The sequence below is a fragment of the Eleutherodactylus coqui genome, chromosome 1 (genome assembly GCF_035609145.1).
Source record: "Eleutherodactylus coqui strain aEleCoq1 chromosome 1, aEleCoq1.hap1, whole genome shotgun sequence".
NCBI classification, from domain to species: domain Eukaryota; kingdom Metazoa; phylum Chordata; class Amphibia; order Anura; family Eleutherodactylidae; genus Eleutherodactylus; species Eleutherodactylus coqui.
Genome location: NC_089837.1, coordinates 397,212,208 through 397,229,759, shown reverse-complemented (window position 1 = coordinate 397,229,759; position 17,552 = coordinate 397,212,208). Strand labels below are relative to the sequence as shown.

The 17,552-nt window shown below is 40.0% G+C and overlaps 1 protein-coding gene across 1 annotated transcript; it reads right to left on the bottom strand.

The window, feature by feature from the left end:
- Positions 1-329: 329 nt before the first annotated feature.
- On the bottom strand, positions 330-17,073 carry LOC136599002 (ileal sodium/bile acid cotransporter-like). Its single transcript, XM_066588772.1, has 6 exons — positions 16,664-17,073; positions 12,939-13,057; positions 11,542-11,630; positions 5,289-5,464; positions 1,802-1,959; positions 330-481 (listed from the first exon to the last, which is right to left on the bottom strand). The coding sequence occupies exons 1-6, from the start codon at positions 17,071-17,073 to the stop codon at positions 330-332; spliced, it is 1,104 nt and encodes a 367-aa protein (XP_066444869.1).
- Positions 17,074-17,552: the final 479 nt, after the last annotated feature.

Below are 17,552 nucleotides of genomic sequence, written 5' to 3'. Positions count from 1 at the left end.
AGTGCATTAATATGGCCATACAGAAGTGTATACCCCCACTTGCTTTCGCGGGACAACCCCTTTAATGAAAGTATATTATAGGATTGATGACACTAACACAAGTTAGTAGATGAGCATTAATGCCCCTTTAAACAGTATATTTCAGAAAACAGGAGAACAATTTTACAAATGGGACTCATGCAGTGTTACAAATTGTTCCAATAAATTAATGCTAGATACATGAAGATAATACAGCATTTCAGTCCTTTTTGTAGAGCAGTATTGACAATATATATTTTTAAACCATTGTTGTAAGACATGGAGTCCTACTCATGTGTCCACGTTATTGGCTACATTTTGACAATATCTTGAGTTGCTACTTCACATTGTTGGTCATCCAATTTGAACACTCCATTTGTCTCTCCATGAAGTGAATCTGGTTTAGTTTCCTCATCATTAAGAACTGTCTTGTTTTTACTAAAACGCAAACTCAGTCGGTACCCTAAAAGAAAGGTTGTATTTCATATTAGATAATAACATTAGAACCAGATGTTTAAAATTGATAGAAAAGTCCTGAACACATCAGTAGTAAACGATGCTATAAACATATTGCACATCATAGTGTTATATGTGCCTTATATTCAGAGGAAAGAAAAATGTACTTTTTTAAAAACGTTTTTTATTCAGTTTTTTATACAGTTTGGCGCATTTTCCATCCATGTGTTCTCTGTACTTCACAGACAGCACACGGACCCACTATAGCCTATGAGGCTACACACATACAAACACTTTTGATGGTCCATGTGAGAAAAATCACTGCATGTCCTATTCTGGTATTTATAATAGATACGAATAGGACATGCAGTGTGCATTGTACCAACAGACTGGACAGCATATGGACATGATGTGTTTTGCACCCAAGACTCTCTGGCACAACTTGCAATACAACCGTCTGAATGAGGCATGAGTGTTATAATTCACGTGGTGCAGTAGAGCATAGCAACTAAAATAGGTTACAGGTGCAGGAGTTTACTACCAAGTAAGAGGATGTAATGCAGGTTGCTCACATTTACCGTCCTCTGCTTTCTGTTATTTTATGGGGTGCTATGGTGGTAACTACACACTGTCTAGCACTTTTTGGAGTTCTATGGCCAACATATTTGTGCTCTGCCTGGTATTAGGCCGGCTGTCCACGGGCGTTGCGATATACTGCCGTGTTGATTTCCGCTGTGGGAGCCGATGGAGCAAAGCATTATGTCACCGCGCGATTTTCCGCGATGAACCTATCATTATGATAGGTTTATTGCGGAAAATTGTGGCATTATTGCCGCGGGTATCGCAGTGAAATATTGCCTGTGGACAGGAGGCCTTATGCAGGTGCCATGAGTATTATATATCACCAAGAATGTTGTATATTCAATAGCAGACACCACTATACTGGCTGGCAGGGGCGTAGCTATAGGGGATGCGGTTGTACCTGGGTCCAGGAGCCTTAGGGGGCTGATAAGGCCTCTCTTCTCCATATAGGGAATAAAGCATTATAGTTGGGGCCCCCTTACAGATTTTGCATTGGGGCCCAGGAGCTTCAAGTTACATCTCTGCTGGCTGGTATTATTTTATTAAAGCTGGCATGCAATATTGACTGGCTCTATATGTTTTGTTGTTACCAAAGTCCACTACTTATTAAAAAGCTAAATAAAAAATGATTAATTTAGTTCTGTGGGTTCTTTAATACTGCAATACCTATCAGTATGAAAATGGGGCAATGAATAGATCACTGTACAGACAGGTGACAATACTCAAGTTACGAAAAGTGACTCACCTATTAGAAGTAAAGCTGCAAACAGAATCTGGAAAATGCTGTAGATAAGTGGGAAGGTGAACATCAAGCTGAGCTGCTCTGGAGTGAAGGAAAGCTGGATAATTGTGGTGCAAAGTTGAGTATTTTGCATTCCTGTTTCCAATGAGACTGTTCGACATCTAAACATGTGAGAAAATAAAGATTAAGATTATTTTAGAATGTATTATAAAGTAGAGGGCACTATTTGTAGTTATCTATACTAAACGTTACCTAACAACTTCAGGGCTTCTTCACACGTCTGTATTTGCGCATGTTTTTGCACTCGTAAAATATGCATGCGCAAAACGCAGAATAGAGCCCCTTGATTTCAATGGATTCGTTCTCATGAGCATATTTTGTGGAAAAAAAGTCTATCTTCCTGTATTTTGCGCAGCAAAGGTCCTATACAAGTCTAAGGGAGGTGCGCAAATACGCAAGGGGAAGCGTGAAACACTGTGCAAAATGCAGTGAAAGAACACACCTGGAGCTCATTAGGCTAATTAGTCCGTTTTTCGCGGCGTTTTCGCAGCGTTTTCGCGGCTTTTCCATTAATTTCCATTGACTTTCATGGGTGCATTAGGAGAAAAATAAGGACACATATGCAACTGACAGTTCCTATGTTAAAAACGCAAACGCAACGCAAAAAAAACGCCAGTGGACAGGAACACATGTTATCTCTATGCCTGTGCAGGCAAAACGCAAAACGCAAAACGCAGGTAAAAAAACGCCAGTGGGTGCTCGCCCTAAGTCGGGTGTTTTTGTGCATGTTTTTAAACACGTAAAATATAGAGAATATAACCTATTGATTTTAGTGAGTTTGTTCTCAGGGCTCAGTCACACGAGCAATTTTTACGTGCATGCACAGACGTAAGAAAATAAATATCGCATTTTGCGTGTACGTTTTCACGCCCAGCCGATATACGGCGTCTCTCTCTGCAGGGGGAGGAGGCTGGAAGAGCCGGGAGCAGTGCTCTGAGCTCCCGCCCCCTCTCTGCCTCCTCTCCACCCCTCTGCACTATTTGCAATGAGGATAGGCGGGGTGAGGGTGGAGCTAATTCTTGAAACTTAGCCCCGCCCCTGTCCCACCTCCTCTCATTGCAAATAGTGCAGAGGGGCGGAGAGGAGGCAGAGAGGGGCGGGAGCGCAGAGCACTGCTCCTGGCTCTTCCAGCCTCCTCCCCCTGCAGAGAGAGACGCCGTATATCGGCCGGCGTGAATACCCGGCCAATATATGGTCGTCTGAATGTACCCTAAGCCCTCATAAGCGTTTTTTGCATGCACATTTCGTGTGCACACAAAAAATAGGCAACTGCTCTATTTTGCTGAGTTTTGAGCAGCGAAACCACCATAGACGTCTATGGTAGGGGTAAAATTACATAAGGGGAAGTGTGTGCCACTGTGCAAAATGCAAGAAAAGAAGGCAGCTGGACCTCATTTAGGCTTTAATAGCCAATCAATTCGGAAAGGGAGTGTCAAGCGTGCGTGTAAACTGTTCCTGTGCAATTGGAAAGAACAGTAATAAGCGCTGAAACGCACGCAACACTGTAATTACCTGGCTTTTCAAACATCATTAATGCGCAGATACGCTGAACTGCAGTGAGCGTATTTGCGCTAATGCTTGTCTGAAGTCACCCTGAGAATGTTAGTTTGCAGATTTCAAACATAGCAGTAAAAGTGAAGCTGAAAGTGTACTAATACTGCACATAAAAACCATGCCAGACCAAAATTCTGTACTTTATGTTGGATTCAGACAGCGGCATTTTCTCGCGTTATACAGCCGTCATATTCAAGGTTGTATAGCGGGACAAAGTGAAGCCACTGATCTCTATGGGGTTTTAGTGGTTTCGTTTTCACCACCTCTTTTCTTGGCTGTTAAATACAACGATCGAGAAGAGATAGGACCTGCCCTATCTTTCCCGGATATAGTTAAACTACATGCAGGGAAGATCCAGGGGCAGCTATCTCCCTGCGGTTATTTTCGAACTCCTGAGCTCTAGGTCGGGGAAGGGATTCCTCTCATTCAGACACAACTACACTCCATGCCACCGAGCGTAGTTGTGACCACACTTGTGGGAATAAGCCCTTATGTGCTTTTTTAATGCAACAGTTTTGCCTACTTCAGTTACTGGTAAAAACGTCATCAAAAATAGTACAAACAACTGAGAATGCTGAGGAAAAAAAGTAAAGACACAGATTATTACTGCACTGTGTAAATAGTATTTAATTCACAACAGAGCAATGTCTGTCTGAGGGCTTAAACAGAGGGGCGCGACTTGTCCTGTTATGGGCCAAAACAAAACCATTGATTTCAATGCTTTCGTTTCCACTATCGGGATTCTCGCACGTTAATACTGCATGCGAGATAGATAGGGCAGGAACTAGCTTCTCACAGTTTTTTTTTTCAAACTTGGGCTCACTAGCACGGAGTTTGAATAGTCTGAAAAAAAGAACAAACACGGTTCATGCACTAATACTATCATATTAGCGTATGCGCTCATGTGTTTTTGCCCTAATATGTAAAAAATGGTACATGTGAATGCACACTAATATATGCAGGCAACAACGTAAAGATATTGCTCCTGCAGGAATGAAATGGTAACAAGACAGGGGAGAAAATATAAGGCCGTGTCACATGAATGTATTTGTGTGCGCAAAATTTGCTTTGATTTCAATGGGTTCCTTCACATTTCCATATTTTGCAATTTTGGTTAAAAAAAAACATATAACATGGGTGACTTTAATTCAATTATGGGAAGATGAAACCTGAGAATCTTACAAGCGCCATAAGTTCTTAAGAACAATTAAAAAAAAACTATCTTACCCTACTTGTGCGGGAGCCATATTTGTGCATGTGCGTGTTTTACTGTATTTTTGTGCGTATAATTAGTTCAAAACATGCTATTTTCATGTGCAGGAAATAGAGCATGCCTAAACAAAGCTATTGTATATTATACATGTATATAGTATGTGGCGATGGGGTAAAAATAATGGTTGACCAGTAGTCAGAACCCAGGCGCCATCATACATCTCTGGGCACCTATACAATGCAGTGGGACATTCTAAATGAGATTTGCCTGCCGACTACGGGAACATTTCCAACATTATATTAATCAATTGCTAATAATACAATTTACTCTAAGAAGGTTAAGTCACAAATATGTGGGATATACAGCAGTTGCAGTTAGAAAAAAAACTATTTGACTGCACCGCGTATTGTTCTTTCACATTCTCATGCTCTCCGTTTTGCTTTCTCTTGCTCTCGACTTTTTTCATTTTCGCTTTTCCTCTCTCCTTCATTCTCTCTAATTTGTTTGTTTTCTCTCCACTCTTTCGTTATCTCATTTGCTGTCCCTCCCGCTGTAGGTTTGCCATGCCGATTTATATAAAGCCACGCCCACAAAAAGTTCACTACCATTTTTTCCAGTATGGAGTATCACTCTATGGAAGGTAACTCCATAGTGCATACATACCTGCTCCATGACTGATTGGAAATGAAAGCCAACACGAAGCCAAAACAATAACCTGCGGCTGGAAATATTGTTCCTAAAATCCACAACTTGGGTTCAATGTCCCACGATCCTCTATATAGAACTCCACCTATTACGGCTATAAGTACAATAAGGACACCTCCTGTAATGGATCCTATCTGCAAGAACAACAGCAGTATTTAGGTATATTACGTACAATTTTAATTTATCTTGCAAAGATATTTTCTGATTAAGGGCTCCTTCAGACTGGCGATCACGATACAGCGCCAATATGGCATAAGTGCTCATGCAAGATCTGAGAAAAGATCAGCGATGCCTTTTTCAGGAAAGTAATCTTGCATTGCATCGCTGCCGCTTCCGATTTTCTTGCGCGATGGACAGCAGTAGGAGTTTCTAATGTTAAAAAAATGCATCGCACAAACATCGCAAGTTCATGCATTGCGATAAATCCAAGGCTTATAGGGAAACATGGGTAAGAAAAAAAATAAATCACAAAACGCAGAAAGATAGGACATACAGTGATTTTCAAATCTCGCAATATCGCAGGAAACCGGAAACATCGTAAATGGAAATGAAGTCATTGAAAATCATGGGTTTCATAATTCTGAGTTTTCTCTTGCGTTGCTCAAAAAGCACATAATTTTCTCGCCAGTGTAAGCTGGGTTTATTATAAAAAATAACTGTTTTCCGTGTAACATTTGGTACCTATTTTGAAGCAGTTTTGGTGTAAATCTGCTGTGAATCTGCACCAGAATCCACACCTGATGGATTTTGTCGTGGATTTGCTGTGTATATTTTCAGCAGCAAAAAAATCTGCAGCAAATCCATTAAGTGGGTACATACCCTTAACCCCTTAGTGATGAAGTCTGTTGGCGCCTTAGTGACGGAGCCAAATTTTGGAAATCTGACATGTGTCACTCAACATAGAATAACTCCGTAAAGGTTTTGCATATCCAAGTGATTCTGACATTGCATTTTTTCGCCACATATTGTACTTCATTGAGGTGGTAAAATGAGACTGATAGAATATGTGTATATTTATTAAAAACTTAGGAAAATTTAGAAAAAATTCTCATTTTTTTCACATTTTCAACTGCAATATGTCAAATATGTGCAAACATACTGTACAAATTTTTGATGAGGTATATATTTCCATCAGTTTACTTTATTCTGGATGCACATTTGAAAAACTTTATTTTTTTAAACCATTTAAGAGACGTACAAATTTAACATTATTTATCAACATTTTGAGGAACACTTTGTTTTCCTGCACCAAGCCAAAATTGAAAAGGCTCATAGGTGTCAGAGTGATAGATAACTTCACAAATGACCCCATTTTAAAAACTACACCCCTTAGTGTTTTCACTGAGGGGTGTCATGAGTATTTTGACCTCACAGTTTTTTCAGGAGTTAATGCTATTTAGAGGAGAAAAAATAAAATTTCATATTTTTGCAAATGTGTCATTTTAAAGACATATTTTTTTCTATAGCGCACATGAAAATGAGGAGTGACACCCCAAAATGCATACATCTGTTTTTCCTGTGTTCAGAAACATACCCATTGTGGCGCTAGTATTATGTGTATGCACAGAACAGACATTTTGATTAAAGGTGTTTTAGGCCCCATAGCACACTTGTAGAGCCCTTGAGCTGCCAAAAAGGACAGAGAAACCCCATAAATGAGGGGTGTACTGCGTATTTTGACCAAACACTTTTTGAATGAATCTAAGCAAAGCAGAAGGAAAAAATTACGATTTTAATTTTTTTGCCAATTGTGTAATTTAAAAACTTTTGATTTGTACAGCTCACATAGTAATGAAGACTTTCACCCAAAATTGGATACCCCTGTTTGTCCCGTTTTCAGAAACGTATACATTGTGGCTAGAGATGAGCGAGCATACTCGCTAAGGACAAATACTCAAGCAAATATTGTCCTTAGCGACTACCTGCCCGCTCGTGAGAAAAGATTTGGGTGCCGGCAGGGTAGAGCGGGGAGAAATGTGGGGGAGATCTCTCTCTCTCTCCCCCCCCCCCCCGCTCCCTCTTGCTCACTCTCGCAACACACCGCTCACTCCCGCCGGCACCCAAATCTTTTCTCACGAGTATGCTCGCTCATCTCTCTTATGTCCGTATGCACATTGGGGTCCTAACCGAAAGGAGCAGCCGATGGTTTTCACAGACATTTTGCTTGAAGGTGATTTAGGCCCCATTGCCCACTTGTAGAGCTCTTGAATGGACAAAACGATTGATAACCCCCACAAATGACCCCATTTTAAAAACTAGCCCCTTTAACGAATTCATCTAGGGGTGTACTGTGTATTTTGACTCCACAGTTTTTGAATGAATCTAAGTAAAGCAGAAGGAATTATGATTTTTATTTTTTTGCCAATTGTGTCATTTGTAAAAACAGTTTTTTTTGTACAGCACACACATGAATGAAGACTTTCCCCCCTAAAATGGAACCCCTGATTGTCCTTTGTTCAGAAACATACCCATTGTGGCCCTAATCTTATGTCCGTATGCACAACAGGGCCCAAACTGAAAGGAACATTAAACTTCAACAGTTTTTTAACTTTTACGTGATCGCCATTATCCGTTTGGTAATGGTGATCACGTGACTGGGGAGTGCTCACCGAAGCCCTTGCTCACTGCTCAAAGCTCTCGGCTATTTTTAGTACCAAAGAGAAAAGAGATTTTAAATATTCCGGGCCCCCCACAGCTTCTGTGCTTGCGTTTGCCATTTTGGTGACGGGCGCATGCACCAAAGCTGGGGAGGGGTCCACAGATAAAGATCCTGTCGGGGAACATCACCGGAGGCCATAGGTAAGTAATTTCCACTCACGTATCGGATCCGTGAGGATAGATGAAACTTAATCTTTTTAAGCTTTTTTTTACACTTTTTAAAACTTTTCTTTACTTTACAATGTGACCGGGAATTGCATACAGCGGTGCCTGGTGACACCAGCCTGCTCTCGGCTACTCATACTAGCTACTAGCTGGGGGCAGGGTGATTTTAATATTCCCTGGCCTCCTGGCCTTTTGGGTGTGTGCGTGACATAATGACGTCTGGCGTGTATGTGCAGACACCAGCATCAGGTCCTGGAACACTAGAACGCCGTGGGCATCACAAAGGATGGGGGTGAGTACTCTCAGCAACCCTCACAGATCTGATCCATGAGGGGAGCTGAAACTTTAACTTTTTGTAACTTTCTATTTACTTCAATGCGATCTTCGGTATCCGGTGGATACTGACGATCGCGTGACTGGAGAAAGGGTGGCTCCCCATGGCCCCCCATGATAGCTCCAGGTTGTCGGCCATCTCTGGCAGCCATCAGCAAGGAGCTGTCATGTCCACAACCTGCAGGGCTTTAACCCTCAGAGCGGGCGTATTTTTACGGCCCTGAGGATTAAAGCCCACTAAAGCAGGACATAAAAAGGCAATGGAGCCGTCACTAAGGGATTAAAGAAGGCTTAGGGCAGCTTCACACGGTAGTATTTTCGTACGAACAATCTGCAGTTGGAATGCTCTGAGAATAGAACCCATGGTTTTGTCGTGAATTCGTGGTGAATTTTATGAAGACTGCAAAAATTCTGTTGCAGCAAAATCTGTGGCAGAATATGTGCTGCAGAAATTCTACCCTGTGTGACAAACAAAAAACATAAAAGTGGTTTCACAAAGTGCTTTTTTTTTTTTTTTGAAAAACTGCAATTTTTCATGCAGTTTTTTGAGACATAGCCAGAATTTGGTCCAGCAAAAAGGGGAAGTATGAGTCCTTCCTTTATATTTCCCATTCCTTCTGAATGCACTTTTGGCTTTTGCTCAAAAAACTACATGAAAAACTGTTACAAAGCCCGGTTTCAAACAAGTGCATTGTAACACGTCCATTAGGGCTCAGTGAGACGGGCGTTTGTTTGCTGTGCATTTTTTTGCGCAAAATGCAAATGCACAAAATTCGCGTAACTGAAGCACGCTGAAAAAAACTGAACTAAAGTGCAGTGCCCGCTATCCCCTGCTGCGGCTGTCACAGCTGCAGCAGGGGATTCCTTGGATGTGAAACATGCCGTCACATCCAGGGGTTTTACCTTGTGGTCAATGGGGCCGGCCGCAGCAGCAGCGGCGGCCCCAGTGACATACAGAGAAGATTGCGGACCTCTGGCACAGCTGGGAATGAGGATTTCTTTATCTCTGCGGAGAGTCCCCTCAGTACTGAACACTGTGACAGCATTGTCACAGTGTCCAGTGACAAGGGGACTCCCCACAGCTGTGGCACAGGAGTGCAATGTTCTCGCATTGCTTTTAACGGGACCGGTGCTTCTGAAGCCCCATAGAAAGCAATGGGCTGCCGGCAAGCCGTGCAGTGATTTTCGGGGAAGGGCTTTAAATATAAGAATTTCAAGAATGTGTAAAAAATTAAAAAACATGTACTACTCACCTCTTTGCCGCTGCCGGGTCTTCTCCTGAACTACTCTGAAGTGCCTTAAAATCCCCGCCTGCTGAAAGGGTTGATCTGATTGGCTGAGTACTGTGACCAATCAGAGGCAGCGCCGAGCCATTGAATGATAGCTGAGCTGAGTGTGGTTGGTCCCTGCGCTCAGCCGGCCCCATTGACTACAAGGGGAAACCCTTGGATGTGACAGCATGCAGGGGTTTCACATCCAAAAAATCCTGAATACCGCAGTTACTTACGTTTTAAAATCTGCTGCTCTAAATTTACCGGTGCGCATTTTTGTGCGCAGGTAAAAAACGGACATGTGACCGCTGCCATAGAAAAGCATTGTTTCTAATAGATGCGGATCGCAAAGGCAAATAACATGCGCAGCAAAAAACGCCCATCTGACTGACCCCTAATACAGATTTGACGTGCTGCAGATGGTATTACAACAGTATGTCATTAGTATTTGATCGGTATTTGCCTCTGTATTTGCTGTCACTGGTTTCATTTTCTATTGGGCAAAATGGACCTGTATTTGCCTTAAGAAAATATTACCAACTGTTGTAGTAATAATAATATAAATGTGTTTCTTAAAGCAGCCTATGCAAATATATGTATGTATATATTCATATATCCACCTTCATAGAACATAGCTAGCAGTCAAATGGTTAACTGGTTCATTCTTATGCTGGTATCCTGAAATACCCTCCTTATCAAGTTCTACAGGGTCCTGAGATGTGTTTTTTTCATGAGAAAGACCTGCGATGCCCAGCGCCCATAAGGAGGGGGGCTACTTCTATTCTACTCCCTTGGATTCCTATGTCCAGGCAGAGATATTGATAGTCTATTCTAGTTGCGTTTCCTAGAAATTACGTGTTCACATAGCAACATACACCTGGGGCGTAAACATATGTTAATCATCAGCGTCGTTACATACTAGGCCAATCATGAGTTGTTATGATGTTGAGAGGGGTATGCATGTCATTGGAGAGTCATATTCAGTATAATTGTATTGTATTTCCTTACAATAAACCAGAAGGGTATGGGGGCTCAAGGGGAGTACCCCTGAGTTCAAATACATATATTCATGCATGAAGCTTCTCATTATAACCCATCTGGAGCAAGTTAGTGAAATCTTCTGGAATATGATTTATTCCAATAACACAATGAATGCAAATACAGTAGCAAATACAGATCATTACTGGTGACATACTGTTGAATCAATATTTTAATCACTTTTCATAGATTATAATGGCCATATTTTTCATGCAATATGTACAAAAGTAGTGCATGGTATGTTTTTAAAACAGCTGTGAAAGATATGCCCAAGTAAATAGATACATACATCTATATTAGCTCCGTATTAAATTTGCAAAATTCGGATCAAATCAAGGCTAAAATATGCTGATCTGAAAGTGGCCATAAACTGTGTGTGAAACCCTCTGAACATGGCATATTACGAACCATACAGAAGGCATCTCTCCCTAACAGAACACGATTTGAAAATCTGAAATGGCGAGTTGCTCAGCAATGACGCACCCTGAGCCTGTTATTCCTGTATGTGATTGCATGGCTGAACTTTTCTAAGAGACCTGAATGCACAATTGACTTCTTCTGTGATATGCTGCTGTATAAATATAATGGCAGAGCTATTTTCATTTCGGATGACTGTGGCACAGCTGCGGTGTAGCTTTGTTGTGCCGGTGATGAACCTCAATGCCTCGCTTGCTCAAGAGGCTAGAATAAGTTTTATTTGTAAGCAGTGAATTCTGAGTATTTGAAAAAAAAATTCTTCTACTCACTTTAAGGATTTTCTTGGCATGTCGTGGCCATTTGTAATTAACAAACATTCCAAATCCAACTGGAACAACAAGAGTCACTAAAGCAATACCTGCAAGAAGGAATGTGGCTGGCGTCATACTCTCAGAGTAATAACACATGAAGAAATATTTGTTAGATGTGATAGAATTCCATAATATGTAAATCTGATATAATAACGTATATGTTGTCAGTGAGTACAATCCAAAATTAACAGTTGTACCTAAAAAGAATTCTAGCACTTTATTTGCAGTTGTGTAGGGAAATTGTCTCCATCACTCACTAAGGGCAGCGTCACACGGTCGTGTTTGTGTGCGTTCTTGCAGACGCAAAATCTGCGCACGCTAAACATAGAGAATAAAACCCATTGATTTCCAAAATTGGGATGAAAACACGGTCATGGTGAGTCTGCGTAAAAAATCATTTACATGAGAGCTTCTTCAGATGACTGTGATTATGACCAGATTTGCGGCTGTGAAAATCACGATTTCAGTGGTTTCGTTTTGACTAGCTACTAGGACTTGCTTCATCTTTCTCGCACATCGTTTTTCTATGTGTGAGAAAAGATGGAGCAGGACCTATCTTTCCACTTTCTTTTTCAAACTTGTGTGTAATAGCATGAAGTTTGAATAGTCCAAAAAAAAAAATCACTGGTACCTGCACTAATACGCTCCATAGTGGCGAGAGTATTAGCTTATGTGCCCGTCTGTTGAAGCCCCACATATACTATAATGGGGCCAGATGCTGTCCATGTAATACACAGACGGCACATTGCCCAAAAATATGGACGTGTGAATGGGCCCTCATAAAAAGTCAGCACAATGTTTCTGTGAAGGCTCTTTCACACGGGTGTCATTGGCGCGCAAAAAAATTGCGGCTAACTGCTTGAAAAATAGCGTAAACAGGCGATTTCCAGCTATTAAGTCCCGAGCTTAATTAATAGTAAAATTGCCCATTCACACGATCGGGAACTGCGTGTTGCGTGTTATACAGCTCCCATAGGAGTCTATGGAAACTCCTGCACATCACACACTAAAGACAGGTCAGGTCCTATCTTTTCACGCAGCACAGACCTTAGATGCGAGCATTGTAGCCACGCATGTCCTATCTTTGTAAGATGCGAGTTTTTGCGCGTCTTAAATTTCTTTATCTGAACATTTCTATAGGAAACCATTGGTTCTAATAGACGCAATTTTTTTGATGCGCCCGTGTGAAAGAGCCCTAAAGCAGAAATGGATAACTTCACAGGAGACTATGGAAACTGTGCAATACCTTAGTTTTTACATTTGCAGATGTGTTATTTTTTTCTTGTGTCTAAATAAGTCTGCACATAAGATTAATTATATCTGATATTTAAAACCGTGGAAGATAAATCACTTACCAATACTGTCATAGGGAATAATAATGGAACTGGAATCAACCCATGTTTTGGTGTAGAGGAAGAGGCAGAGTGGCATCATGCCTAATGCAAGGAGTGTGGAACAAGTTGTCATGCTTATGCTGCAAAACAAATCAATATTCAATGATTTTGCACATACATAACATCTATTAAAACCAAATGTATAATAAGAGCCAGGCCACAGAGCAAAAACACATGGAGAAAATCGGATTTTGCACTGCAGTCTACTGAAACAATGCATTGGCCTGTGTCGGTGATTGCAGTCAGCTGCAATAATGATACATGGAAATTATGGGTTAATGCACTCATTTATATATAACTTCAAATACATCAAACATCTAACATGCTGTTTTCAAGTATAACTGAACTGGGGATTAAAGTAAAACTATACTTTTGAACATCATTTTCAATAACATCATTCCATATCTACAATTTACATGGAATGTCGAATAACCCTAGAAATACTTTGGTAAAATGGAAAAAGAGTGGGCACCAAAATATAAGAGCCATTAGTGGGGAGTACAGAGCCACACACCAAAATAATATCAAAGGACACCTGAAGAAACAGACAGTGCGTATACAGGCTGCCGCTGTGCACTCACATAATCAGCAATAAATAGAAAATGTATTTGCAAAAATACCCTTTATTGTATAGCACACAAAAAGACAAACATATATAAAATCATTCAAAAATACCCAAATCATACTCAATTACAAATGCTGTTGCAAGGCCATTTTTTCACAGAGTGTGGCCCTGGGCAAAATTATAAATGTGCCTCCAAATTTTGAAACATGACCCCAGTCCTCAGCTAAGTTCTGCTGTTTCCGTAACACTTGGTAAGGTGGTCGGCAAACAGGCACGGGTTTCTCATCTCAGTCATGTAACACTGAGATTGGGAATACCCCCCTTTAACACTTCTTCTTCAGTGCTCCCACAAGTTAAAGGGGTTTCCCAGGGAAATACTATTGATGACCTATTATTGCATCCAAGACAAAAGCAGGGCTCTATTCCAGCATCCATTGCCGTCTTGCTCTGCACCATGATAGCCTTTGAGAGTGGTGCCGTGAGGTCAATAGAACACCTGTTGCTAGAGGTCTGGCTCATAGCCCAATGTCATGCAAGCACTATTTATAATGGTTTGTGTAGCTTGACATCTTAGGCTTGGGATGTGATGTCCAATTTCACTTGCAGTACAGAATGGATCACAATGCGCCATTTTTTCAAACTGACATTCCGTCTGTGCAGAGGTTTGCCCCTGTGCACCTCATCTGTTATTTTGTCATTGTTCTCCCAAGCACTGGAAGACACAATGTTGAACAGTGCTGACATCTCGGCCTACACACGTAGCTATCTGCCAGAGTGATAAACCAAGGTCTCTCAATTCAAGGATTCTCAGTTGGCAACAAGTGGCGATAACTGGCACATCGACAAACAGGAGCCATCACAGAATCATATGACAAGACTTTTTCTGATTATTGAAGTTTCAGGTGGCTGCAAAAATTTGCTTTTGATCTGGCTTTGATATCATTGAAGGCTCTCCCACATGCCACAGATTGGACCTGGGTGCTTAAAATTTTGAATATTTGCATATCTTCGTGAGACCTTCTACTTCCATAGAACTTTGCAGAACCTTACAACTTTATCTTCTTGGTTTTGCAATGTTAAAGACTCTAATTGGATCTACTTGCATCTTCTGTGCATGAGTACTGTGTAGAAATATCGATTGTCTTAGTTAAGAAACCGTTATAATACTTGTGACAAATAACAAATTAAGCTTCACGGAGAAATGATAATGTGAATGGAGATTTAGGTGCTCTATCTCATATCTCTCTATCTATCTATCTATCTATCTATCTATCTATCTATCTATCTATCTATCTATCTATCTATCTATCTATCCCATATCAATCTATCTATCTATCTATCTATCTCAAATCTATCTATCTCATATCTATCTTTCTATCTATCTCACATCTATCTTTCTATCTATCTCTCTATCTCATATCTATCTTTTTATCTATCCCATATCTATCTATCTATCTCATATCTATCTTTCTATGTCACATCTATCTATCTCATATCTATCTTTCTATCTATCTCACATCTATCTTTCTATCTATCTCTCTATCTCATATCTATCTTTTTATCTATCCCATATCTATCTATCTTTCTATCTATCTCACATCTATCTTTCTATCTATCTCTCTATCTCATATCTATCTTTTTATCTATCCCATATCTATCTATCTATCTATCTATCTATCTATCTATCTATCTATCTATCTATCTATCTATCTATCTCATATCTATCTTTCTATGTCACATCTATCTATCTTATATCTATCTATCTCATATCTATCTTTCGTTCTATCTAAAGGCCCATTTACACGAGCAGATAATCGCTCAAAGATCGCTCAAACAACAGTTTGAGCGACAGCTTTGAGCGATTATTTTGCTTAAAAAAATTGGTATTTAAGTAGCTTCTCAGCTACCTAAATACCAATTATGTATGTAAATGAAGCCTTCTCTGAGTGCAGGCTTATAGCCTGAGGCTATTATCTGCGCTCAGATGCTTTGTTCTCCATGGGGGAAACAATGCTATCAGCACTCCCCGTGGAGAACGACTGATAAAACTGATCACTAAAATCAAGCTCACTTGATTTTAATGATCTACGGAAAGTGCCCGAAATGCAGGTGCCCCGCGCCCATTTACACGCACCGATTATCACTAAAACGATCGCCGATGAGCGAAGTTTTAGTGATAATCGTCCAGTGTAAATGGGCCTTAATATCTATCTATCTCCTATCTATCTATCTATTCATGGAAAAAAAAAGATCTTCCCTATTTAATAATTAGTAAACAGAAAAATTCTCAGTAAAACATCTTGATATTTAATAGTAAATGTTGTAAACATTAATTTGTTATGGGGGTGTTAGCTGAAAAGCTCATAATATAAGTGCAACTTATATTCTATAGAATGAAAAAAAATCTGTTCATTGCCTATATAGAAAATGTTGATTTGATCTATTTCATAAAAAACAATATATACATATTGTTACATATTAATATAACGGCACTAAGGTGTTCTGACCTAGATTTTGTTGTTTCCAAATACATCCATTCCACCTCCAGTTTAGTAACACACAGTAAGTTTGAATGTAGGAAATCACATGGATTTGTAACCTGGTGATAAGATTTTGGGATCCCAGTCTTTCCACCTCACTATATCCTTATAGACAGAGGGGGATTACACATATATAAACACACACAAACTCTATGCCTATAAATAGTTGCATATAGAATACAAATATGTTTTTTTTTGTGAAAAGCAGAGTTGATTTAATGAACCTTCCTATTTTTGTCTACTAAGAATGTGGATATAGTAATGGCATCATGGCAATATAAAAGATCTACAGTATACAGTAAATAAGATGCAGAATAGGTCATATAAAAGCATAGGACAGTTTTAGAAGGCTTTGATAGATTGTATGATTAATTAAACAAAGAGCCTTTTAAACCAATGGGTAATCCTTGCCCAAAACATTCTAAAAAGTAGTCAAGCCGTCATAACTCTTGGCTTTGGAGAATTCTGTCCATCTACTGAAATCAGTCATATAACCTATTTAGAATAATTATATCTATACAACAGTACAGTGCCAATTATCATATAAAGCCTGGAGAGAAATTACAGAATATATATCTTACCTTAAGTCCATATCACCATCTACCCAGTATGCCAGGATGTTGGAGCCAGTTCCACCAGGACAGCAGCCCATGATTAAAACTACAACAGCTTGAACTGGATGAATGTTAAATGCCATTGACAATATGAAGGCAGTGAGGGGCATTATCCCAAATTGACACAGAAAACCAACTGCAATGCCCCAAGGGCGTTTTATATGGCCCCAAAATTTCTTTATCTGCACAGTACAGCCCATTGAAAACATGACCAGTGCCAACATGACTGTAATGACAGTACTTAAAACTGTGTTTAGAATGGCATTGTAATTGTCAGGGGGCAATACACAGGAGGCTCCTTCACAAATGGTTGCATTTCCAGGACATGTAAGCTCACTGTGTAGAAACTGAGATGTCAAAATACTGTGGCGTTCCATTCTGATTGTCAGAGCAAATGAGTGATATGGGAATATCTGAATCAGTGCTAACAGTCCATTGAGGCTTGTGCCTTCAATTTTTTTTATATGCTTCTTGTGCTAAGCCTCCTATTTTAAGAGAAGCAAATGCAATAAAAAGCTGTAAATACTTTAGTTGTGTTGGTACATGTCCAGTTCCAGTATCTCCAATCATATGGTAAGAAGTATAAGAGTCATACCATAAAATTCCAGAATTGCGCATATTTTAACCTTTATGGCTTGTCATTAGGTTTAACCATTTATTCATTTTCTAACAGCCTGTAATTATGTCAGCTATGCTTGTCCCTGACCTGTCTGACGCAGCTATTCAGGCAGAAATCTACTGATCAGATGCCCACTTTTCTTATAAGGAAATTGTCCTCTCTGTTTTGTACTTATTCTGAAAGAGGATGTGCACTTTTTGTACATATAGATGATTGAATTGGATACTTAAAGGACAC

Excerpts from the sequence above, each read along its gene's own strand:
- LOC136599002 (XM_066588772.1), bottom strand. The coding sequence starts at position 17,073 with ATGGAACGCCACAGTATTTTGACATCTCAGTTTCTACACAGTGAGCTT. Across the intron at positions 11,631-12,938 it reads TATTCCCTATGACAGTATTG|GTATTGCTTTAGTGACTCTT; the intron begins GTAAGTGATTTA and ends TCCTTCTTGCAG. Across the intron at positions 482-1,801 it reads TGCAGCTTTACTTCTAATAG|GGTACCGACTGAGTTTGCGT; the intron begins GTGAGTCACTTT and ends CCTTTCTTTTAG.